The sequence below is a fragment of the Cnephaeus nilssonii genome (assembly GCF_951640355.1).
Source record: "Cnephaeus nilssonii genome assembly, chromosome: 11".
NCBI lineage: Eukaryota > Metazoa > Chordata > Mammalia > Chiroptera > Vespertilionidae > Cnephaeus > Cnephaeus nilssonii.
The window spans coordinates 26181156-26207744 of record NC_137082.1 but is presented as its reverse complement, the minus strand read 5'-3'; the positions used below and the strand labels follow the sequence as shown (position 1 = coordinate 26207744).

Genomic DNA, 26589 nt, shown 5'->3' with positions numbered 1-26589 from the left:
CTCACGTTCCCATAATATTGCAGGGGACACTTTGTAATAAACCCATTCCTCATAAATCCTTGTCTCGGGGTCTGCTACTAGGGGATCCAAAGTAGGACACATACCGTTTAGCCCAGTGACCATCACCAAACCACGAGTTGGATTATTTCTAAAGTTCTCTTGGTCACTGCTTCCTCCCCTCCCCTCCCCACCCCCCGAATCTTTGAATCAGCCTAGATGAGATCTCTTGCGTATCTCAAAAGATTGTAGGAGGCCACTGGATTCTAGGAATTCCACACTTGGAAATTTAGATGGTCACCTTCTGAGAACGTGATGAAATAAACTATGCTTTACTGTCGTAATGAGCTAACTGTGGCTGTGCAGTGAAGGTGGTGATGAAGCTCTCCTACAGTTTGCTTCACAAAGGGTCCATAAAAAGAGCAAAGGATCCAGGAGACCTGCACTGGCCAAGGTGGCAGCCACAGCCACCAGCCACGTGTGTGGCTATTGAGCACTTGAAAGATTGCCAATGCACTTGAGGTGAGCATAAGTGCAAAATGCACACCTCATTTCAAAGACTGAACACATTAAAAAATGTAAAGTATATCAGTAATTTTATGTTTATTACATGATTAATAATAATATTCTAAAAAATATTGGGTTAAATAAAATGTATTATTAAAATTAGTCTCCCGGGTTTTGTTGTGTGTTTTTTGTTTTTTTTAAATGTGGCTACTAGAAAGTTAAATGTTGTTCACATTATGGGGTGAAGCAAAAGTGGGTTTACAGTTATTCCGATGGAAAATCCTATCTAATAAAAGGGTAATATGCAAATTGACGGTCACTCCAACACACAAGATGGCTACCCCCAAGTGGTCAAAGATGGCTGCCCCTACGTGGACACAAGGTAGCCACCACAAGATGGCCTGCAGGGGAGGGCAGTTGTGGGTGATCAGGCGAGCAGGGGAGGGGAACTGGCAGGGACCAGGCCTGCAAGGGAGGACAGTTGGGAGCGACCAGACCTGCAGGGGAGGGCAGTTGGGGGGGACCAGGCCAGCAGGGGAGGGCAGTTGGGAGCGACCAGGCCTGTAGGGGAGGGCGGTTTGGGGGGACCAGGCCTACAGGGGAGGGCTGTTAGGGGTGACCGGGCCAGCAGAGGAGGGCAGTTGGAGGCAACCAGGCCTGCAGGGGAGGGCAGTTGGAGGCGACCAGGCCTGCAGGGTAGGACAGTTGGGGGCGACCAGGCCAGTAGGGGAGGGCAGTTGGGAGTGACCAGGCCTTCAGGGGAGGGCAGTTGGGGGGACAAGGTCTGCAGGGGAGGGCAGTTAAGGGCAACAAGGCCAGCAGGGGAGCAGTTAGGCATCAATCAGGCTGGCAGGGGATTGGTTAGGGGGCGATCAGGCTGGCAGGCAGAAGTGGTTAGGGGCAATCAGGCAGGCAGGCAGGCAAGCGGTTGGGAGCCAGCAGTCCTAGATTGTGAAAGGGCTGTCCAACATCCCTCGAGGGGTCCCAGATTGAAGAGAGAGTGCAGGCTGGGCTGAGGGACACATACCTCCCCACCCCCGCATGCATGAATTTCTTGCACTGGGCCTCTAGTACAATAATAAATAAATAATAATACAAGAATATACTCTGTGTTTAGTGTACTCACAAGTTTAAACCTTTTGCCCCACCCTGTACCTCTATTGGACCTGATATAATACAGGCCTTAGTTTCAACCAAAAGATCAGAACCAGTGAAATTTCCCCCACTCTTTATAATGCCTTCACTGTACCTATTTCTGGTGTGGGATTGGATCCAGTAAGCATACAAGGTAGTACATTGCCATCAATTATGAATACTTTTACCAATGTATGAAGTTGCCAGGGAGCTGGAAATATATAAATTTGATCCTTAGCCCAGAAAATATTAAACCAGAACCATATTTTAAAAATCAGTGCCAGTTGTTATTACTCTTAGTTTCAGATTTGCTTTGAAGAAGCTTTATTTTAAAGCTTTTAAAAAGTTATTTCTATTGTTTTCTGTGAATACATCAAGCTTGGTGGTCAGTTATTTGGCTTCACTCACAGTTGTTCTCTTCTGTTTCTCCCAAGTCCTCCACCTACAGTGTAGAGTTCAAAGTGGCTGTGCTTCTCACCTGGACTATTACAACTTCCTAAATGAGTTCCCCCTGTTTGGTTTCTCAGCCTCAAATCCATCTTTGACAAGGCTGCCACACAATCTCCCTAACACACATTCTAAGCCATAGTCCCCTCACTTCACACCCTAAACACACACACACACACACACACACACACACACACACACACACACAAAAGCCTTTGGTTATATTACATTCTTTTGCTAAATTATCTTCAAATACCTGAGTAGACATTAAATGTTGTTTGTATTCTGGCCTCAATTTTACTTTTTTGTTGTTGCAACTCCCCCTTTTCAAATTTATATTAGACTATTCCCCATTCCCTCTAAATACTGCCCTGTTTGCTTGCCTCTGTTCTCCCCATCCCCCAATTTTCTCTGCTTACAATGCCCTGTTCCTATTCCATCATTCTCTGCCCCCTTCCTAAAGTCCCACCTCAAATGTTACTTTATTATATGACTGAAGGTGCATGAGATTTGTGCACGGGGTGGGGGGCGGGGGGAGGAAGGTCCCTCAGCCCAGCCTGCGCCCTTTGTCAGTCCAGGAGCCCTCAGGGGATGTCTGACAGCCTAGGAGGCCAGAAAGGCTCCTGCCACTGCCACTGAGCTCAGTCGTGATCCCGGCTTCTGGCTGAGCGGCGCTCCCCCTGTGGGAGTGCACTGACCACCAGGAGGCAGCTCCTGTGTTGAGTGCCTGCCCCCTGGTGGTCGATGTGTGTCATAGCAACCAGTTGTTCTGCCATTTGGTCTATTTACATATTAGCCTTTTATTATATAGGATGGCATATTATCAGTGTCTTAAGTCAGGAGACAAAAAACAAAAGACCAAGAAAAAACAGTAGAAATAACAAAATTAGGTACCAAAACTATTGAACTAAAAACATGATTTCATTGAGGAGAAAGCCACGCCAAAAATAACATTGGGTAATTACACTACTTAGATCTTATGTCACTGCTTAGAGACATTTCTTTTTTAGACTAGAATATTAATTTGTGTTCAAAATTATCATCCAGAATAGAACTTGAACTTTATTTGCAGGTTTGCTCTTTTTCATTTTCATGAAAACCAAGTGAGATCACCAGTAAATGGTGTGAGGTAGGGATTAAGATTAGGAAGAAATGAGGGACTGACAGAGTTGGGGGTGGGAGAATACTGGATACTGTATGATGTTGCAACTGCAACTGGTTTAAACAACTTCTAGAACTGTAATTAGCATTTAAGTATCCCTGGGAAGCTGCTTTGGCTTGAGTTGTAAAGTGGGAAGACTACATTTGTATGTGTGTTTAAAATATATTGGACTATATTTTAAACTTTTCTGTGACTCTTTATCTATTGATAATGAAAGGAAACTAAGAATAAGTATTCAGTTATTAAATGGCAACATGCCAGATTCCTATCAGTAGAGTTTTTAAAAGCAGTAAAAACTTTGTTTATGTGTAAAGAACATTTCCTTAGGTTTTGAATTTAATTGTGTCATTTTTACACGCGCGCACACACACACACACACACACACACTCACAAAACAACAAAAAAACAACCCTTAGGCATACAAATTGAACGAATTTGTCTTCCTGGTAGCCTAGTTAAACATGTGTCTAATGACTGTACAGTATTAAGCTAATGCAAGTGTGATTTACATTTTCCAGGAATGGACAAATGAGGTTTTCAATTTGGCAACAAACCTGCTGGCCCACAACATGTCCAGGGACGCATTTCTGGAAAAAGCGTAAGTAGCTCTAATTTTATTGCTAAGGGTGTTGCTTCTTCTGAGTCAGTTTCCTTTCTCCTTTGCGAGTCTTTTGTTATGCTGCACTGGCTCCTCACATTGATAAACATAAATTTCCCTTTGGGATTTGTTAGAGAACTGATTCCTCCTCCCTTTGAAATTGGAAGACTTCCAAGAAAGATCTCTGTTTTTCTTTGAACTGCACATCCCTAAGCGCCCCTGAATGTCAATGTCTTTGACACACTATAAGGAGACACTTCCAAATCCTGGCATCTGTGCTCAGAACCAAATATTATTAATTTCAGATCGTCGTCTGCTTCTGCATCTGCCTGTGTCATATCAATTATTAATCTGAGGAAGAGAATGAACAACATATGGTACTCATTTCTCCAGATTATTAGCTCTGATAGATGCTACAATAACTTCTCTCACAACTTAAATCAAAAGACTCATGTCCTGATCCCTGCCCTTGCAGACCATCACAGCAAGTGTTAGGAAGAAAAGAGAAAGAGAAGGGAAAGAGTAGAATTAAAAGGAGAAGGAAAGAAAAGCAAATCAGGGTTACCCAATCATTCTGGTATTACAGTATTATTTGACTGGGCAAAACAATGATTTCTGCCAGACAAGCAGCAATGAATTGGTGTGTTCACTTCCTAAGCTGTGGATGTTCAAGAGGTTGGGAGCCTTGAACAACAAAACCACAAGTGGAAATATTTCTATTTGGCCCTCTATTTTATTTAACAACTTTCTCTCTTCCCTCTTCTTCTGTAAGGCATGCCCATCATTTCAGACCTAAGCTTCAGCCCACATTTCTCTCCAACTTTTCTATGAATTTCTTTTAGTTTGAGTCAGTACCCACAGGTCTTCACTTAAATGCTTTCTCATCATCTCATCTCCTTAGTTGTCACCTTGAGTTTGACTCTTCATACATGCCTCCTCCTCTACCCCTTTCTTTTTATCTTTTCTTTTTACCATCTAATGGACATTTATCTAGTAGACATTTCTTGAACATCTTTTGTGCCAGGCAATGTTAGTGGGCCATGACACAGAGATAAATGTTTTATCTGAAACACAGCATGTTATAGCTATTAAAAACATCTATTTAGCTAACCATTTGTTATCTATTGCCAATGTCTGTTCCAGATAGATGTCTCCCTATGAATAGCTGCTATGGACATTATAGACCATGTCTTTCGATGAACATGTTATGAGCATTTCTGTTGCATGTACTACTAGATATGAGACTGCTGGGTCATACCATGTGTAGTTTCTTAAAGTAGTGGTCCCAAATTCTGCTGCTTCATCTCTGTAGCCACATGTCCAGAAGCAATTGAAGAGATAAATACAGGTGCTATATTCACACAATACAGCAATGAGAATTAATGCTTTCCAACTATAAACAAAAACATGGATGAATCTTCAAAACAACTTTGAGTGAAAGAAGCCAGACTTAAAATAATGTGATTTCATTTACATACAGTACAAAAACAGGCAAAAATTGTCTATGTTGGTTAAAGTCAGGATTACGGTTCCCTTTTGGGGAAGAGATACCGGAAGGGAGTTCGCGAGGGGCTGCTGGGATGCTACAGTGTGATAATATTCTATTTCTTCATCTGGGTGCCAACTGCAGAGACATGGACAGCTTGTGAAAATTCAGTGAACTGTGCATATGCATGAGCCCTTTTCCAATGTATATTATTTGCTTTTTAAAAAGTAAACACTTGTTTTTCTGCTTCTCCAACAGCTATACTAAACTTAAGCTGCAAGTCACTCCAGAAGGCCGCATTCCTCTCAAAAAGTAAGCTTCCTGAGCATTTCCCATTCTTCGTTTTATTTTTCCCAAAGATTTGAGTCCATGCCATGACTTTTGTTTCTCCTCTGGCCCAAGTGGGAGCATGGAAATGCGTGGTCACCCCATCCTCCCTCACCTGCCTCTTCACATCAGTGCAGCTGGTTTCCTCAGAGGGTCCCATGGCTTCCCCTTTCTGTGGCCTCATTTTCAAGAAACACCAAAGCAAGAAAGGGTGGAGGGAGCGGGGGGAATCTTGCTGATAATCCAAAAGGTTATCTGAGATTAAGAATTAAGAACTATTTTTGGATGGAAATTGGGTGACCATGGTGTCTTTTTATACCACAATGACACTAACCTGAAAGCAGGGGTTTCAAACTCAAATGTCATCAGAAGCCACGCAAGAAAAGAAAAGATGAAGCAGGCCAGGATCAGGAAGAAAAACTGAAGAGTGAAATCCCCCATCTAAACGGGACAGTGACAACTCAACCCCATCATAATTCTGAGGGACTAGTGGGCTCCAGGCACTAGATTTTCTAATGTTTCAATAGAATCATTAAATCCAAATTATGATCTATATATATAAAAGCCTAAGCGACCATTCAACCGTCCGACCAGTAGCTATGACTCACAATGACCACCAGGGGGCAGATGCTCCGATCAGTAGCTATGACACGCACTGACCACCAGGGGGCAGACACTCAATGCAGGAGCTGCCGAGCTGCGGTGACTTGGCAGCTGCGGTTCTCGGGTGATGCACCCAGAACCAGAGAGGAGGGAGCCCGATTCCAGGATGCATCACCCAAGAACTGCCTCTCACAATCCAGGACCCCTCAGAGGATGTCGGAGAGCTGGTTTTGGCCCAATCCCTGCAGGCCAGGCCGAGGGACCCCACCAGTGCACGAATCTGTGCACCAGGCCTCTAGTATTAAATATAGCAGTACTTAAGTTATGTTTTAAAAGCCCAATTACTGACAAAAAAAAAGCACATCTTTAGACCATATTTAACCAAACGTCTTTAACCATTGGCTTACTAGGTACTAGTGGGCTTCTGTTAATGTAAAAGTTAAATCATTAATTATTATTAATAACTAGAGGCCTGGTGCATGGATTTGTGCACCGGTGGGGTCCCTCAGCCTGGCCTGTGGGGATCCGGCCGAAACCGGCTCTCCGACATCCCCCAAAGGGTCCCAGATTGCAAGAGGGTGGTTCTTGGGTGACGCACCCCAGAATCAGGCTCCCTCCTCTCTGGTTCCGGGTGTATCACCCAAGAACGACAGCTGCCAAGTCATCGCAGCTCAGCAGCTCCTGCGTTGAGCCCCTGCCCCTTGGTGGTCAATGTGTGTCATAACTACTGGTCAGAGTGTCTGCCCCCTGGTGGTCATTGAACATCATAGCTACTGGCCAGTTGGCCAGTCGCTTAGGCTTTTATATATATAGACTAGAGGCCTGATGCAAGAAATTTGGGCAAAGGGCTTGGCCCCTGCCGCCACCACGGCAGCCAGGGGCCTCTGCCTCTGCCTGGGCCCCCGCTGCCACGGCTTTGTCCAGAAGGTCGTCCAGAAGGATGTCTGGTCTAATTAGCATATTACACTTTTATTATTATAGCTATTAACAATGTACACCTTTAGAGCAAGGGGTAGCAGCAAGGGGACAAAGTTAGCAAGGACATTTATTTTAGTGCTTAATATTAGAGACTATTTAGTGCAATGCCTTTTAATTGAGTCATCACCATTGTCTCAAAATATTGATTTTATATTAGGCACTTCGATTATAAAAAGCACACGCATCAATCTTTCAGAACACATGTGCCTATGCATGGTATGATGGGAAGTTTTTAATGCTTTAAAGCTGAATGCCAAAGAGGTTGATTCAATGGAATGTTTTCGGTTGGCATCACCTACAAGTGCTGGGATCCATATGGCTTTCAAATACCTCTCACTTGTTGTGCTTTCACTTTGCAGCATATACCGCTTGTTTTCAGCAGACCGGAAACGAGTTGAAACTGCTTTAGAGGCTTGTAGTCTTCCATCATCAAGGGTGAGCATGTTGCCTATCTAAAATTAGCACTACTAAATAGCTTTGAGCAATCATACTAAAGTATAGGTTGCCCCAAATGCTATCCAAACATCAAATCATAGGAGCTCTGGCTGTGTTGCTCAGTGATTAGAGAGTTGGCCCACCTACCAAAGGGTCACGGGTTTGATTTCCAGTCAATGGCTCGTACCTGGGTTGCAGGTTCGATTCAATCTCCAGCCTGGTTAGGGCAGGTGTAAGAGGCAACCAATCCACATCAATGTTTCTCTCTCTCTCTCTCCCTCACTCCACCCCTCCTTCCCTTCCACTCTCTCCAAAAATCAATGGAAAAATTATTCTCCAGTGAGAATTAACAAAAAAAAAACAAAAAAAGAGAGAGAGAAAAGAAAACCATAGGACTTATTTTTTTTAATATTTACAATATGTGAGGTCACTGTAATTATATTTTCTTTCACTCCCCTTATTCCAACATTTTAATCTAGAAAGAACTTTGTTCTTTATCAATAAAAAATAAAAACTATCTGATATAAAAATGTATTGGCCAAAAATATTAACATTATCAAGAATTTAAACTTCTCAATAATAAATATTTTCTTGGTGTCCCTGAAGATATTAGCTAATTATTATAGATTATGATTAGGAAGATATTAGAAATATGAATTTAATCTTATCTCACTCTTAAAATTTCTAGTTTTAAGAGTTATCAGTTACTAAGCAATTAGTGTAGCAGTACATGTTTATAAAGAAATATACACTGCAGGGCTGTGCTCAAAAAGTTTTTGCTGAGAGGGAAGCAGTTTGGAGACTGCTACTTTGCTCAGGTGGTGGAAAGGTAGATGAGAAGACAAGGTTGTAATATGCTCTTTTTCAAGCCCAACACATTCAAGGCACTCAATATGTGTTAATCACTGAAACTCAATGAATTTGCCTTCATTTCAATACATTTCTATGTGCCTGGCTCTAAAATGATTTGTTACCATTGTTTCTCAGAGCAATGGATCTATTGCAGAACGCCTTTTTCTCGTGCTGTATGCAGAACTCTCCTTTCTGTCACAAAGTATTTTTATCCTGGTATCTAAGCAACAAGTAAGCACTTTCCCAAGGACAATCCTTATGCTGTAGGGAGAACCTTTGAGCCTCTAAAACCCACTGGCAGTGCTCAAGTTGCAGAGAATGAAGTTGAGGAGCCATCAAGCTGAGTTGAGTGCCATTATTAGATTCACTGGTCAGTTCTTATTGGGAATACTTTTCAGAAAAGTTAAGTTTAATAACGACTTTGATAGGTAGAAAAAAGCAAGGAAAACAAAGAGTGCCATTCCACCACGAGTTTCCTGCTACAGGTGGAAACAGATGCTGATGCTGCAACACTAGGGCAGAGCTGTGGGGAAGCTCCCAAATATTTTAACCTTCACTTTAATAAGCAAAATAAAATGATCAAACTTGCTTATTATTGCTCTTCCATTAGATGCCTCGGAGTAGGAAAGAAATAGCTAAGGTCGATAATTAAATAAATATTTCTTGAACTCTTTCTGGGTACCCTCAAGCACTGAGAATATGGTAGTGAACACATTGAAGTCCCAGGGTTCCAGGATCAGAGGGTCTGGGGATGCTAGTCAAACACCTTGACTGACGTGTAATTTGTGGGGAATTCTAGGAGCAAAAGGAGTGGAGGGCTGACAGTGAGAATGTGGAAAGCTCATTCCAGAAAAATTAAACAATGTGCGTAAAGCCCTGAGGCCGGAAAGACTTGGCCAGTTTGAGAACTGCATTTAAGCACAAAAAGAAAGTGGGAGAGATTAATTTAGAAAGATGGGCATCAAATGTTTTTCCTCTGTAACTGCTCCTGATTTTACCTTTACTGGGTAACATTGGTGAAATATAATGATCAAAATTTTAAGTTATTATTATAAATATCTAGCTAAGGAAAAGAAGTAGAAAATGAAACTGCATAGAAAGTCAAACCCATCAATCAATTCTCTGTAAATTGCAATTTTCCAAACAATTGGATTCTGAAAATTTGGTCAATAAATATAAATTGAGTTTTTACAATCCACTATGTCTATTATAGGTTCACGCTTTCAGACCAAAGTCAACTGGAGACATTTGAAAAGGAAAATGAGATTCAAATAACAGGAGTCATGTTTAAATTGAAAAACATGTTTACCTTTAGAAAATTAAATGTTATAACAGTTTTCTGAAAACAAATTGGAGATTTTTTAAAAATATGATCAGCTTCCATTATAAAGTTTTGAAAGATCATTATTCTTAGTAAAGTACACTTTACTTGGAAGAGTTGTAGAAATTGAATGCTTTAAAAATTTTAAAAAGCAGAGACAGTTTCAGAGCTCGGAAATAAATGCTGCAAACTGACTATATTTTAAATCCTTGTTGTAATTTCATGTCCACAGAACAGTGTCTCTAGAAAGTATCTACTAATTAGCAAAAAGATTTGGGATATCCTAACAAGAAGTGTTTTAAATACTACACAGAAGAAAAGTTACATAAATGGTAGATAGTCCTGCATGTCTGGAGCCTCGTTTCATAGCCTGCGGTCATTCCAACTAGATTTAATTGTGTTCTGTAAATAGGCACATTACCAGAAACACAGTGGATATCCTGTTGAGATTTTTTAAACATTATCTTTGTGCACATTGTTAGGGATAATTAATGCACTTGAACTTGTGTCCCGGCCAACATGATACATTGGAATAACACATTCCGAGGGTACTCCTTTAGAGATTACAGTCGCTTGTCCGAGTTACATTAATTGTTAAAAAGTAGTTCTACAGCTAAAAAGAGAGACAAAGCAATTACTGTCCTTCTATTAATAATCCAAACACATTTTCCAGTGAAACCTTTGAAGACCTTTGCATATTCAGAAAATTACCACTTTACTCACAAACTTCCTGAGCACTGAAAATAGTTTACTTGCACCAAATTACCTTTGATTTAAGTCTTATTAACTTGAGAAAAGCTCAGTGTCATTTGGAATTGTATGGTAGTCTTGATACAGCATTGGCTTATGTGTTTGCATTTTAATGAAGAAGATAAAGAATAAATCTATGTGTTTCTTTTAAATAATAAAGTTTACTATAGTTATATTCGAGTCTTGGCATAACATTAGCACATGTATTTTCATTTAATGATGAAGATAAGGAGTAAACCCATGTGTTTGTTTTAAATAACAAAGTTTACTATAGTTATGAACATATAGTATATGCAATACTGAGGGAAATAGTGTTTTCTGGATTAAAAGAATACCTTAAATTTTACTAGAGAATATTATGAATAAAAATTATAAAATAATTTTTCACAGGATAACTGTTAGATTTGCCTTTCTCCTATGTCTTACATCCTAAGTATAAATCAGAAATATAATCATTTCTGTAGCTGTGATTCTTAAAATAACTAATATAAAAAATTTAAAGCCTCATTAAAGCCCTGGCTAGGTAGCTCAGTTGATTACAGTGTTGTCTCGATAGGCCAAGGTCCCAGTCAGGGCACAATCAAGCAATGAATGCCTAAGTAAATGGAACATGGAACATCAAGTCCATGTTTCTCTCTCTCTTCTCTCTCTCTCTCTCTCTCTCTCTCTCTCTCTCTCTCTCTCTCTCCTTTCTCTCTGAAATCAATAAATAAAAAATTAACAAAAAAAACATTTAGAGATTAATTATGAGCAGTTTACTTATAATTATTTCATGTACATGATGGCTAACTCAACTTTTGATTTATAGCTTTAGAAAAACATATTATGAATAGGTTAAAACACTGAATTTATTGAGAAATAATTCATTGTTTTGTTGAGATGAAATCTGTATGTGGACTCTTGAGTTATTAGAGTCTACTACAATAAATCAACATATTTTCAAATAACATTTTCTGAATGTTAAATACCTATTTCTTACAAAATTACTCCCCTATACTCTCACTTTAGCTTTCAATAATACATATTTAAAATATATTTTTATTGATTTAAGAGAGGAAAGGAAGATGGAGAGAGAGAAACATTAATGATGAGAGAGAATCATTGATTGATTGGCTGCCTCCTGCATGCCCCCTACTGGGGATTGATCCCACAACCCAGGTATGTGCCATTGACCAGAATGGAACCCAGGACCCTTCAGTCTGTAGACCAACGCTCTATCCACTGAGCCAAACCAGCTAGGACCCAATGATGCACATTTTAACAAAATATTTTTTTCTCTCACTTTCACCCACTGACTCAAGGCTTGCTCAAGTTGGGCAAGAGAAAAATGAGACAAGGAAAATCAGCTGTATTGAAATGTTTTCCTTTTTCTATGCTGTAACATCCAACTGGTGATGACAATAAATTGTGTTTATTCATATTATCTTAATTAATTTGTCCCCCTTTATAGGGAGTTCTGATTCACAGCTGGTAAATAAACAATGGTTAGAGTTTTACTAAAGCATATTGTTCTATGGAGTTATGTGTCTGAAATCTTATGTAAATGACTTCAGTTAAATCTGCTATTCTAAGGGAAACACACAGCACATAAGTCCTTGCTATCAACTTCTACCTTTCTCATAAATTACATTCATCCATTTAGTAAGTATTTAGTGTGCACCTGCAGTATGTTACACACTGGAGATAGAGCAGTTAACAAGCAAAATGCAGGTCCTAGCTTGTGTAGATCTGCAGGCTGGAAAGTAATAGAATTGTACAGCTGGGAGCAGAATCCTGTTAAATGAATGTTGAAATATGAGACAAGCAAGGTGTGATGGTATCACAGAATGGAAGGCAAAACCCTGCCTGGGAGGAAGGAAAGGCTCCCAGAGGAAGAGATTTTAACTAAGACAAAAAGGGAGGGAGAAAAGGGGTCAGGAAGGCAAGGAAGACAATTATTGATGTTCTTAGATAAAATCCATATATGTGTGTGCTGGGTAAGGTTGGGGTGGGGAGAGGAGTGAAGTCCAAATAGTAACTAAATAGTAGAGAGAATGGGAGTTCACAGAATCCAAGAAAGTTGAATGCTTGAGTTGGCTAACAGAGCTATTCAGTATTTCTTTACTACTATTGATATTTAAATATTTATCTTCCCTGTGTCTCTCAGCCAAAAAGTAGAATAGAGAGGGTCATTTCCAGCTATCTACAAAGCTACTTAAGGAAATGTGGGTGCTTAAGTCACAGAAAGGGGGCAATGGAAAATGTACAACTTCTAGGCAAAGGGTTTCTTCCATCTTGTGAATAGAATGGACGTTGGAAACCCGTTTACAGGTTGTACTTATCCCCATTTTATGAGTGGCAAAGCACCAATAAAACAATCCATGGAAACTTCCCATTGTTCTTGGATTTGGCCATTTGTGCTCATGATTTCAAAATTGGTGTCCAGGTATTTAAGCTTAATGGTGTAATGCATCTTGCTATGTATAATGTTTGGTTGTCTGAAAATTCTGTTTTTAAAAATAGATTTTTTGTGCTCTATAAATAGGTTTAATAAAAAAATATATTCTTTTATTTGTTCAGTCCACAAATATGGGAGTGAGCTAAGTGGTGAGCTAAGTTTTCTTATCTGTTAGTAAGGAGTGTACGATTTAAGACAATAATTTTTAGAAACTTTTAAAAAAGTACATTTCAAAACCTATGACTATGGTAAAAGGAAGGGTGTTTTCTTTGGTTTAAGGGCTTGAAAATAAAAACACTCATATAAACACTTACCTGAAATAGGAAAACAGCATAAAGAATGTCCTTCCTGTTAACAAAGGCTTGAATATATGCTTCCGGTTTCCATGGCAGCCTGACTACACAGAAAAATAAGTCATAGAAGTGATTTTTTGTCAGTGACTTGCTTCCCAAACAATAGGGCCAGGAGGAGCCAGTGAGAAATAATGGTTCCTGTCTTATGAAAACACTAGAGGCCTGGTGCATGAAATACATGCAGGGTAGGGTCCCTAGGCCTGGCCTCCCCACCTCCCTGCCTCCTCCTTCCCTGGCTCCCTTAGTACCCTGCCTCTGCCGGTTGCCCGCCATGTTCCACACCACTCCCTGGTGGTCAGTGCACATCATAGCGAGCAATCGAACTCCCGCTCTCCTGGTCGAACTCCCGAGCGGACAATTTGCATATTAGCCTTTTATATAGAGAGATTTTACAATTTATCAGATTATTTAAACTGGAAAGAACATTATTTGGGGAAAAATGACACAAAATTAGTTCTTTGCAGTTTTTGAACAAATGTGAGTGTTCTTCATGTCAATGATCACTTAAAAATGGTTAAAATGGTAAATTTTTTATGTTGTATAAATTTTATCACAATAAAAAAGATTAAAACCAAAACAAAAAGCAAACTTTAAAAATATGCTAGAAACCCTCTTTTTACTAAGTCTAACTTCACTTTAGAAATGTACTTAAGAAATTGCCTTAACATCTCTTTAGAAAAAAACTCTTACACTTAAATTATAATGAAAACACAAGAGAGAATAAGGTTTTTGACACATCAAAGCCAGTGTTCAAATGGAGCCCACAACTGGGCTCATGAATGTCTTCTGAATATTTTCCCTGAACACATGGAAGAAAAGAGGGAATGAAGGTTGGGAGGGAAGGAATTGAGGAAAGCAGGGAGGGAGGAAGATAGGGAAAGAAAAAGACCATTAACTGACAGTATTGTTTTACTTCCCAGAATGATTCAATACCTCAAGAAGATTTCACTCCAGAAGTGTACAGAGTATTCCTGAACCATCTTTGCCCTCGACCTGAAATTGATAACATCTTTTCCGAATTGTAAGAGCATCCATTTTAACCCACTGTTTCCCGACTTCAGTGGTCCTGGGGCTGCTAGGGCAGGAATTTGAGCAATAGAGGGAGAGGAAGAACCTCTTGTGCACTATGTCTAATAGCAGTGCTTCTGTGGAATTGCTGGAGACAATCACGCATTCCCGCCCCTGAAGTGCAACCAGGGCTTTTAATGAGTGGATGTTTGCTATGATTTGTTGCTGGGTGTAGCTGTTTTAGTAACCTCAGGGGGCTCTGTGTGGTTTGAAGATTATGGCTAGAACAGAGGCAGCTTAGCTGAGGCAGACTCATGTTGCAGAAAGCAGTCTGAACTAGGAACTAGCCATCTTACCTCTCTGAGCTGCATTAGTGAAATGACAAGTGTAGATCACTAAGAACCCTCCCAGCTGAAAATTATACGTTGGAAATTATACAGGCATTAAAATTTTTAAATAAATGAAACAAAATAAGAAAGTAACCAAAACACAAAGGCAAATGTGGGGAAGTAGCAATTTACTCTTTTGATATACTGAAATCTACGTGATGACAGAAAATCAATCCAAAATTGATAAATACAATAAGGATTCCTTCATATGGAAGACAGGCAAACAGTGCTGCTGAGAATGACGTTGAATATACTCGCATGCTGATGTTCATTGCCATCGACTATATTTATTGAACATGTGCAATATTTGTACCATTGAACTTGACTTTTGGCTGTCAACAGGATTAAAATGTGAAGTCTGAATCACACCATATAGAAGAGTTATAGACTCTTGTTGAAATGTAACTTTAATGAAAATGAAAATGTGCTTAAACATATTGTTTACTTTTTTATTACATCTTTAAATGATTAAGCAGGATATGGGAATTTGATGAACAAAATAGATCCAGAAGCATAGAAGTATGGAACAGACTGTCAGATCTCAGAGGGAAGATGGGGGTGAGTGGGTGGGTGGGTGGGAAGAGATTAACTAAAGAATTTATATGCATATAAGCATAACCCATGGACACAGACAATAGTGTGGTAAAGGCTTGGGGCTTGGTGTAGGTGCAGACTAGAAGGGGTCAATGGGGTAAAAAAGGGACAACTCTAATACTTTCAGCAATGAAGATACATTTAAAAAAATGTAGTGTCATAATAAAAAAATAACCCATACCTCTGTGATCAGTTAGAGTGGTTTATCTTTACACACAAGATGCAATGTTTTCCTACTGTGGATTTTGTCATGCATTGGGTATTGTTCAAGGGCATTGGGACTTAGTGGCAGTGATTGGAAAACTTATTGTAGTCCATGGAGATGCAGCAATTGTGTCTTTAGGGCAAGATAGGAATTTCAGGATAACATGCACTTACCAGGAATGACAGGATTTGGTTTCTCTGTAGCTAAATGCAAATATCTGAATGAGACTTGATGGAAAATATTCTAATTTATGTTTTTTTAATTGTGTCTAGTGGTGCCAAAAGCAGACCATACCTTACTGTTGACCAGATGATGGATTTTATCAACATTAAGCAGCGAGATCCCCGGCTAAATGAAATACTTTACCCACCTTTAAAGCAAGAGCAAGTCCAAGTATTGATTGAGAAATATGAACCCAACACTAGCCTCGCCACAAAAGGTCAGTCCACTTTGTCCCTCACCATAGGGAAGTTCTGCTTTCTAATTGTGAATGGGTCACGCATTTGTATGCCTGCTTTCCTTTCTGTCTTAAGTTACTGGTGGTTCAATCCAAAGTAGATTTTTTTTTGGACTTTGATATGTGATTTTTGTTGTAGTGATATATATGGATGTGACATTTTTTAGATGTCTAATCATTTGTTTTATTTTAAATTTACTCAGTGACTAAACGCTTCTTTCTCAGACAGGAAATTCAGTCTTACAGGTTGCCTTTTAGGGTCAGTTTTTAGATGTTCTGAGAAGTGATCCACAGATTTTTCTAAATCTCTAAAACTGAAAACATTGGACCCTTATCTTATTCTAGTTTACACTATTGACAAATTTGTCCACTTGGAAAATATAAAATTTTGATGTTTTTATGTAAAAAGTTAGTATTTATAGAAAAAACATGACTCTAAAAACCAATATCAGGAAGACAGCTCTAAGTTGCCTGGAAGTTATTAAGAAATTTATGTTTTTGATTTGGGAGAAATGAATTGCCAAAATAAGATCATGATGATTTAATTGCCAAGAATTTTCAATTATTTGTAGCATCATTGTCCCTGAAAATGATTTCCAGCTATTTCTTTACCACTAAGCCTCATCTGGATTGAGATATCTACACTGAGAGAATTGGTGTGTCATCACTGATGCTATTGCAAATGCCTAGATATTCCTAGGGAGGAAAAAGAAGTACAATTAACCAATTATTAAGCAGAAATAAATTGCATGTTAATATGCAGGTAATTTATAAGTAACAAATAGCTTTAGCAAGCTGAATAGTCATTAATAAGAATGGTTATCATAAAGGTAGATTTAAAAGTTTTCAACCCATTGTACTCATTCTGGAACTGGTCCTCTAAATGAAAAATGAAAGTATTTATTAAGTATAAATTAAATCCTTAATATTAATTTTATACTTCATGCTATTAGGAATTTATAGACGACATTGTTTAGTATTTATTTTCTTGGTCAAGCACTTTACCTTTGCTCTTGTCATCATTCTTATTGTTGCCAAGGTCAGTTGAAGGGAACAACTGAGGCAGCAGTATATGCTGGCATTGCCAGGCCTGCCCCTCTGATCTTATTTTCATATGATGCCCATTCTTCCCTGGTGTCACAAACGTGGCATTTCTCCTTATCATTTAGCAGAATGCAACTCCTTGGAGATTTCTCCCAAATAACTTGACAGTTCCTTTCTGAAATCCAAACTGCACCAAAAAATAACTAACAGTATTATAACAGATCCAACAAGACTTGTAAAAGTACATTAGCTTCAGACGCTAGGAAAACAAAAAGCTTTTGTGAAACCAATGGCACACTTCAGAACCTAAACGTTGCCCTTTTCCCCTCCCTTCACAGCACACTGCTGACAGCCCATGTTTCAGGTGGCATAGGATCCCCATACATCAAGTCTGATGCCTTGGAAAAGTAGAGGATACAAAGGAAAAAATTACAATAGGTTATTGAAAAAATCTAGAATCCTGCAAGAACCAATTTTGATCTAAGGAGAGTTAAGGTGATGTCTCTTAGCATTTGCAAGAGTATTTAGTGCCAGCATATATTTGTACTAGGTATGGATTCTATAATCACAAGCACACACAATTCAGGTACATTGAAAATAGCAGCACAGTTTTTCTCAAACTATGTGATTCATCATGAAGCTTCCATGTCCATTTTGGTGTGATTTTTAAAAATCACAGAATTTATTTCTCAACCCAAAAACTCCAATAAGAAAATGAACTTGAGATCTTTCACACCAGGTCATCTTGTTTGCTGATTTGGCTCTGTTTATTTGAACAAAGAGGATTAGAGAAGATGTTTATTCATAGTGAATAGGAGAACGATTTTTAAATCCTTCTTTGTAGGAATAAGACATTGTTAGGTTAAAGGTTAATTCTTCAGTAACTAAGAGTTTGAGATTTTTTTACAAAAATGAAAATTATTTTTTAATTTGATTTTGCAGTTTGACTTTAAGATCTTTCCAGGAACTCTTTTCTGTGTGTCTTCTTAAATCCAACAAAGTATAATTTCAGGAAATATTATTTGACTTCAATATGGTGAATGATGAGTAAGAAAATTAGCTTTCTTTATTATGTAACTTTTAATATGTACATTATTATTTTCCAAAGAAGCAAACCAAGGCTTTGACATCAAAAGATTTATCTAAGGTATAAAACCAAGATGTTCTTCAAGAAACATCTGATTAATACATTTTAATCAATAAACACATAAGAAAATAAGTAAGGACATTTAACATTACATTATAATATTTTTCTTTTGCTGCTTTAATTTTGACTAGCTCTTCAAATGTGCCCAAGCATTAGTAAATTGAAACACAAAATTGGTCTCATTCATCTGAGAAAGACACTGTCATATTACCTATCCTATATAATAAAAGGGTAATATGAAAATTGACCCTCACGCCACCACACAAAGATGGCCGCCCCCATGTGGTCAAAGATGGCCGCCAAAAGATGGCCGGTAGGGGAGGGTAGTTGTGGACAATCAGGCCAGCAGGGGAGGGCAGTTGGGGGGGACCAGGCTGGCAAGGGAGGGCATTTGGGGGGAAATGGGCCTGCAGGGAAGGGCAGTTGGGGGCAACCGGGCCAGCAGGGGAGGGCAGTTGGGGGCGATCAGGCCTGTAGGGGAGGGGAGTTGGGGGGACCAGGCCTGCAGAGAAGGGCAGTTCAGGGGGACCAGGCCTGCAGGGGAGAGCAATTGGGGGTGACCAGGCCTGCAGGGGAGAGCAGTTGGGGGCGACCAGGCTGGCAGGGGAGGGGAGTTAGGGGAGACCAGGCTGGCAGGGGAGGGCAGTTGGGGGCAATCGGGCTGGCAGGGGAGCAGTTAGGCATCAATCAGGCTGGCAGGGGAATGGTTAGGGGATGATCAGGCTGGCAGGCAGGCGAGTGCTTGGGAGCCAGCAGTCCCTGCCACAGGGATCGGGCCTAAACCGGCAGTCGGACATCCCCTGAGAAGTCCCAGATTCGAGAGGGTGCAGGCTGGGTTGAGGGACCCCCCCCTCCCCCAATGCATGAATTTCATGCACCGGGCCTCTAGTATTTGATAAAATGCTAGGAAAAGCACATACATAATATATAGTAACATAAGTATATATATATATACTCTCTGATATCACAAAACATGTTTTAAATTATGTGTTAAAGAAATAATACACAAAGTTGACTTGTGTTAATATTTAGTTCTTATACGCATTTTATATGTTTTATATAAAAGGTAGCATAAAATGAAATGAAAAATTTTCAGTGTGGCCAAAAGCCTAAATTCTAAAGATGAGCACTGGTTAGCTGACTATAGCTGTACTGCATGGAAGTGGGAAGATGCTTTGTGGACCTGTGGCCATTAGCATGTGAGCCACATTTCTATACTGGAATTTCAGTATCCAGAGATGTATATGTTGGTTATAAATAATCAGATTTTTTTGCAGTCTTTGACACAGAAGGGGCCAAATGTTTACATGTTTGGGTTCCACAAATGAAGGTTTTAAATCTTGTTGCAGAAGATACTGCTCTCAAAAGGAGTTTAGTTTATTATTTTCATTTAAAACCACACATTGAGAAATGCTGTAGCCCGAAGTTGGCAGATATGTCTTCCTTGCCATGTTGTTTGCCCTGCAGACCTAAGTATGCTTAATACAGGAATCCGCAATGACACATGCCTTTTTAAACAAGAGGGCATGAATGTTGGGGTTTGAAGGCTAATGTCTCCTGAGCAGTTATTTTTGTTTTTATCATTTAGGCTCTTTAGAAGAAAGCTGGTGAGTAAATTTAGCATGAAAAATAGAATAGTTATATTCGTGCCTTTGGTAATGGAATGCTGACCTCTAGATTCAACTAAGATATCTGTAAATGAAGGTTAAATTTTGCTCAAATAAACTGTCAAACCAAAAGAAAACAGTTGAGTCTGTTCATAGCAGATGTTTCAAGCTACATTTCTTTTTGGATCAGTCCTTCCTCTTAAATTTGTATAAGGTGTGCTATACAAAAGCTTCCCCACTTTGTTGTAATGAAATCATAATAATGAACCATGTATTCTCTTTTAGATCAGTACTCACTAAGTTAATAGTTTAATAGTTGAAATAGACTCAGTATTAATAATAGCAAAGCAATTTGGTTTTCAGCAAAGCCAATAGAAGTTTGGATACAGAAAGCACTTTTGCTTCAAATAGACTTAAGTTACAATGATTGCATCAGTAGAAATAACCCTTCTGTATTTTCAGTATTGTTTTCTTTTAAAATACTGATATAATTAACTATACTGTACCATTATTGTCAAGAGCAAGAAGCACCTAGAGTGTTCTAGAAAGAGCATGGGACTTGGGAATCTCACAACCTGTATTAGAGAGAACTCCTTCCATTGAAAAATGATAGAAGCTTAACTCAAACTGAAGCATAGAAAGGAATTTACTGGTGCAGATAAGCAAGGTGTTAATGACTTCAGGCATGACCACATCCAAGGGCTCAAAGGTGTCATCAAGCATTGTCTTGCATGATCTCCTGTCATTTTATTGGTACTGGCTGTAATTCTTGGACAGTCACTCCTGAAGTAAAAAGAATTTTGACTGATATTTCCATAAAAAACCTCAGGAACCTGGAGTTTGGCTTAAGTCACCCAAGGCCACCCCTGACCTAGGATAGCTGTGGACCAAAAGATGGAATGTAATAATTGGACAGAGTTAGGCCACATGACTCTCCCTAGAGCTGATGAGGAATTAACTGCATAAACCACATGGACTACCAGTAGGAAAGAAGTGGTTGGGTTCCCTGAAATTCAAATGGGGTGTGCTACCCTTAAGAAGGAGCACACTGGGCAGATAAAAACAGCAGAACCCACTACAACTGGGTCAGAAATCAACAATTCATCATTACTGTTTACCTAACCTTAAGAAACCATTTAACCTATTTAATCAGTTCTACCCCCTAGTTTTTTCATCTTTTAAAAAAAATTCCCTGTAAGAGTTATCTAAGTTGATCATGGTAAGAAGATTGTGTATATTAATTGTTGCACACCACACCTTGGTTGACCTGAACTAATGAAAAGCGATAATTGGCATTTACACCAAATAATTTCAAACCATTAATTGGTGTAGAAGTGAGATTCAGAACATTGGTCATACACATTCTTACTCTTTACTTTATCACTTAATTTTTCTAGTAGATTTTTAAAAATCATTACTTTCTCAGCACCATTTCTCTTCATTAAGTAGAAATCATAAATAATAATGACTTTTTTTATTAATGTCTATTATGCATCCATAATTTTTAAAAAATGCTAGCATCTTATGATGGTTAAGCCAGTTAATCTCAGGCAGGTGACTTGACCTGCTTGAGATACAGGTTCCTCCTCTATAAAGAGGGATGATAACAACACTAGCAGATATGGGTGTTCTTCCCATATCTCTTGGCACTCATTATTACAACATGGTTAACAGCAGCCTCTGCAATTCTCCAGGACCTTCTCTCAGCCCTCATAGACACCCTACATGTGCCCAGGACTCCATGGCCCCAGGAGTGGTTTTCATTCAGGAAGTAGTACCTCATCTTCATTGCCCCTTGTGTGGGACATTGTTTATGCATTTTCTCTACTTTCTTCTGGAGTTCCTCAATGAAATTTAGCCTTAGTTGCCCATAACTGTAACCTGATTGATCATGTTCCTTTCATTAGCTCTTTCCTTCCCTTTCCATTTCTCCATTCCCTTACAATTAGTTTTTTAGAGTAACCTCTAAATAAACTATGTTTACTCAAATTTTTGTCTCAAAACCTACTTTTGGAAGAAACCAAACAAAGACCAGTACTTTTATAAATGGCTCTAACAAAATCAAAAGTGAAAGATGGGTCAGGTCCCAGAAGCTGAGCATTGAGAGAACAAATGTAAAGAACAAATGCCCAAAGCTCATCTCTTCTGACTTATCACATAACTGCCTTGTTGGCCCTCATGCATCCTTGGCCAGTGGCCTCAAATCATGGGATCACCAGTCCATAAGGGTCTTAGCTATTTAGCCCCAACTCATATCACAGAAGAGGTTAAGACTAGGCCGCATTTTCTGTGTCCCAGTGTACAGTCCTCCCCACTACTCCAGACTTCTGCTTGGGCCCCTCCACCAGGACTTGCTGAGAAAAGAGATGCAAGGCCAGCTATTTAGAAGATAGCAGTTGGTATCCATAGCAGTGGTTTTCAGACTTGTCCTTGATATAGCATCCTTTTATTTGTGTTTGTTTCTTCCAACAAAGTCTCACAAGAAAGGCTAATGTATAGGAAATACCTTTAGGAACACTCTATTAGTTGAATACAGGGAGCCTGGAGTGTAGCTGCTGATGGCTGCCCTGCTCCTGTCTCCTCTCCTGCTCCACCCCATTCTCTGCAGGAACTTCTGCCACAAACCCCAGGATTCAGGATGCACAGCCTAAACACCACTCATCTGGAGGAAATATTGACTGGTTCAAAGGTCTGCCTCACAATTAAGGTGGCATCCATTTAAATAGTTTTAAATAGATTCCCTGCAAAAAGTAAAAGAACTAAAATGAACAAAGTAAACTTACTAGTAAATGCAATAGATTGTCTTCCTAATAGACAAAGACAGATGAAAACTGTATGAGGTAGGCAATTCTCTTTGTGCATTAATTGAGTTACTACACTAAGAAAGCTGCTGAAAAGCCACTCAAGTATTTTATTGATTAAGATCCCATTTAAAATCCACCTATTGACTTTGTAGCTTCTGTGGATGGTCACAGAAGAATGACATTATCATCTGTGACTATATTTCAAGCTACTCTTAACTCTGTGTTTCGTATGTTCGGAGATTTTTCTGAAGTATGAGAGATCAGCTAAAATGAAAAAAAAAATTTTTTTTCAAGATAGCTATTATGAGGCCATTGATAATTAGTTGACTTGCTAACTCCCCTCACTTTCCCTCCTTGATTGTATTTACCCCTTTCCCAAGAAGCAGGAATTGATCTGAGGAGATGCAAATGGCCCAGAAGTCTTGTTCTTATTTTATTCCTCTAGCCTTTTTCTTCAGTCATCTCAAGGTCACGACCATGTCCATTCACAGCCAAAATGGCCTATTTCGTAAAACAACCGGGAAAAATATAAATAGTAAAAGATAAAGTCAAATGCCAGTCCCAAGAGGTGGGGAAGTGAGCTTGGTAGCCTAATCCACCCCAGTATGCTGAGTTTGGTGACAGCTTCTTTATGGCATCAGAGTATACCTTCCTGAAATGCCTTGCCCTTTGTGTGAGAGCTATTGGACAAAGCCGATAATGGCTATGTTTTCCCTAGCTGCAACCTCCCATAAGAGCATAGCATTAATAATATCTGGCTATTATGCTTTCCCCTTCCAAGAGTTAGGTGGGGCTATGGCTCAGATAAAAGGAATAGCTTGCAGATTGCACTGTGCTGGAGAAAGGCCACAAAGCCACAGCCATTTGGCCTCCCAACATCTGTTAGCAGTTTATTTTATAGCAAATAACTGGTAGGGAAACAGATGAAATACAGAAAGAATCAAGTTCATGGAAAACAAGCAATGACCACAAGAAAGCCAGGTGAGGGGATGTGTGGACTGTCCAACCCTAGCACTTAACAGGAAAGCTGAAAAATGTGCCATGGCAATGGGTGAAATAATGTCAGGAAGCTGAGAATGACCAATTATTACATTAATTCATTATAAATATTTTAGGAGCTCTGCCTTAATTCTGAACCACTGGAATCTGTAGGACTCCAGTTGCAAAAGCAAAATTATCTAGAGTAAAAATCACATTATTTGAAGAGGAAGTCTTAACTAAAGACGATTGACAGAATTAACCTTCTCACCTAGCACTCTACATTAACACATAGAAAATGAATAAAAAATACTTATTAACATTGCAGTTGGTTTTTGTTTGGGTTCCCCCTGAAGCCTACCCTGGGAGAAGAACCCAAGCATGAGGAGTTTATTTAAGAGATGATCTCAGGTAGGACAATTTAGGAAGTGCGAATGAAAAAAGGAAGACAGCCATAAAGGTGGTGTCATCACACAAGTTAGTGTGTGCATGACTGGATCTCAATCCTGGGGCAAACTCCAGGAGCCCATGTAGAAAGGATTTTTTTTTTAAGAATCTCCATCATATCATAGGAGAGTTCCTCCAAGGTACCTGATGTTCATTGCACTCTTTTCTTTATTCTAATACACAACTGAAACAGTTGCATGGATATTTTAATTAATAAGCATGTATTGCCCACCTAACTTAAGAACTACAAAGAAGAGGAACAAAATCAAGATAAAGTCTTCATCCTCAAGGAGACTATAATTCAGACAGGTGATATATGCAAATATATCAATATATAAATTACTATACTACAAGATAGAATGTGGTACACTACCATTCCGCAAGTATCTATTTAGTGTCCTTTATGTGCCAGGGAAAGGGGATGTTTTATTTGTTGAGGTTCTAGGAAGTGTCAAGAATCACTTCAAGCTCTTTACCAGCTAATTATCTTGTATTAACCGCAGGGAAAATCTTAGTGTGTATTATTACCTTCATTTTACAATGAAGGTATTGGGTCTTTGTTTATTTTTTAAATATACTTTTCTTGCTTTCAGAGTGGAAGGGAGAGGGAAAAAGATAGAAACATCAGTGGTGAGAGAAAACTCATTGATTGGCTTCCCCCTGCATGCCCCAGACTGGGGATTGAGCCTGCAACCTAGGCATGTGCCCTGACGAGGAATCGAACCATGATCTCCTGGTTCATAGGTTGAGCCATGCCGACCAGATGGAAATTGAGTTTTTGAAGGGTCAAGTAACTTTTATCAGTTTGTTTGAGAAGGAAGTAAATGAGAAGGGAAGCTAAAAGGACTTGTAGGCCTTGATGCTAATCTTGGCTCATTCATTCATTTAGTCAACACACATTTTGAGCCCTACTGCCTGGGTCCACCCTTGTACTAGACCAGTGAAGGGCAACCTTTTGAGCTTGGTGTGTCAAACTTCGCCAAAAAACTGAGCATAACTCGGGTAGTGTGTCACTTTGAGGAAAAAACATTATTTCGCAAATGTTTCATCCTCAGGAGCAGCAAATGTTTCATCCTCGGCATGCGGCCGCCTCAGCGGCCGCGTGTCATCAGAAATGGCTACGCGTGTCAGTGCTGACACGCGTGTCATTGGTTCGCCATCACTGTACTAGACAATAGAAAGGTGCCATTCTTCTCCGCCTGGAACAGCCAGTGTAGCAGAACTCCTCTGTGAGGAAGGATGAAGGCTTTTGAAGAGGAGAGTGACATTCGAGCTGTACTTCAAGAATGCTGCAGTGTAGAGGGCTAGATGAGGGACAGATTAATGTCAGGTGGCATTTCAGGCACTAAGTGATAACATGTTCAAGTAGCTATAGAAAGCATTAATGAGCACATATTGTGGACTTGCCTTTATGCTAGACACTGGGAGAGATGAAAACAAAGAGAAGGTCATGTTCCTTCACATTAGAAAGCCATTGTCCAGCTTGACCAAGGAACATGACATTCTAGTTAAGGATCTAGAACACTTTTGCCTCCTGTGCTTTATGGTTCAGGAACCATTGTGAAGGGTCTCTTCTGATACAGCAATGGGATAATGGCCACTAAATGGCTATGTGCACTAATAAAATGCAGTGAACTTCTTCACTACCTTCTGAGAACCTCTAACCCTAAATGACCAATTAGTTCTTTCACAAATCTAGTGGAAAGACTCCAAGCTATGAAGGGTTCTAATCTGGATTCTGTGTTTATGTAGCCATGTCAATTTAAAGGGATTCTTTAACCTCATTTGGGTCAACGTTTATATGTCGCATTAAATAATAAAACTTTGTCTTACCTACCAAACAGAACAATGAGGAGTAAATAAATTGCAGATGTAAGAATATTTTGAAAAGGAAAAGTGCTAAATCAAAGGTAGGTGTTATTATTAAGAACTTTCACACAAAACCACATTAACAAGTTCAACTTAATATGGGAGAACTCAGAAACACAGAAAGGCATGGTAGCTGGGTAATGGAGTTAATCTGTAAAGGCTTTTGAGAAGAGCACATAGCCATTTCGTGGCCATTATCACACAGTATCTCGGGCTTGTATTTTTACATAGTTATGGTAATAAAACAGGTTTAGCATCAAGATGGAATAAGAATGGCTGACACTTCTAAACCTAAAATAAGAATACATGAGAACATGTATAGAACATACTGACTTCAGGATTGGAAAAAAAATGATAAAATAGGTAAAGAAACAAGCAGAGTTCATATACTGTACAAAAACACAGTTGATTGGCAAATGTAATAGGGAAGTTTGTGCCCAAGCAAAGATAAGTGAAAATGGAACATTTAATAGACAATTTCTGAAAGCAGGCAAAGGGATTTTCGTGAGCCATGGGATATTAAAGCCATCTGCACTTACTTTCTCTGAGCTGCTCTAGCAGAATTCACATAAGGGTCATAGGACCAGGAATAGTCATGAGCCAAGGAAATAGCTTCTCAGTGCTGTGCGTGCAAGTGACTTAGAAGGTGCTAA

At 39.3% G+C, this 26589-nt stretch overlaps 1 protein-coding gene across 2 annotated transcripts in view; it reads left to right on the top strand.

Moving 5' to 3' along the window:
* Positions 1-26589, top strand: part of PLCB1 (phospholipase C beta 1) — a 630635-nt gene that overhangs the window by 434521 nt on the left and 169525 nt on the right. For both annotated transcript variants that reach the window (XM_079784121.1, XM_079784122.1), the window contains exons 5-9: positions 3766-3845; positions 5590-5643; positions 7599-7674; positions 14308-14408; positions 15856-16022. In XM_079784121.1, coding sequence (XP_079640247.1) covers positions 3766-3845; positions 5590-5643; positions 7599-7674; positions 14308-14408; positions 15856-16022 — 478 coding nt within the window. The remainder of the gene's footprint in view (positions 1-3765; positions 3846-5589; positions 5644-7598; positions 7675-14307; positions 14409-15855; positions 16023-26589) is intronic.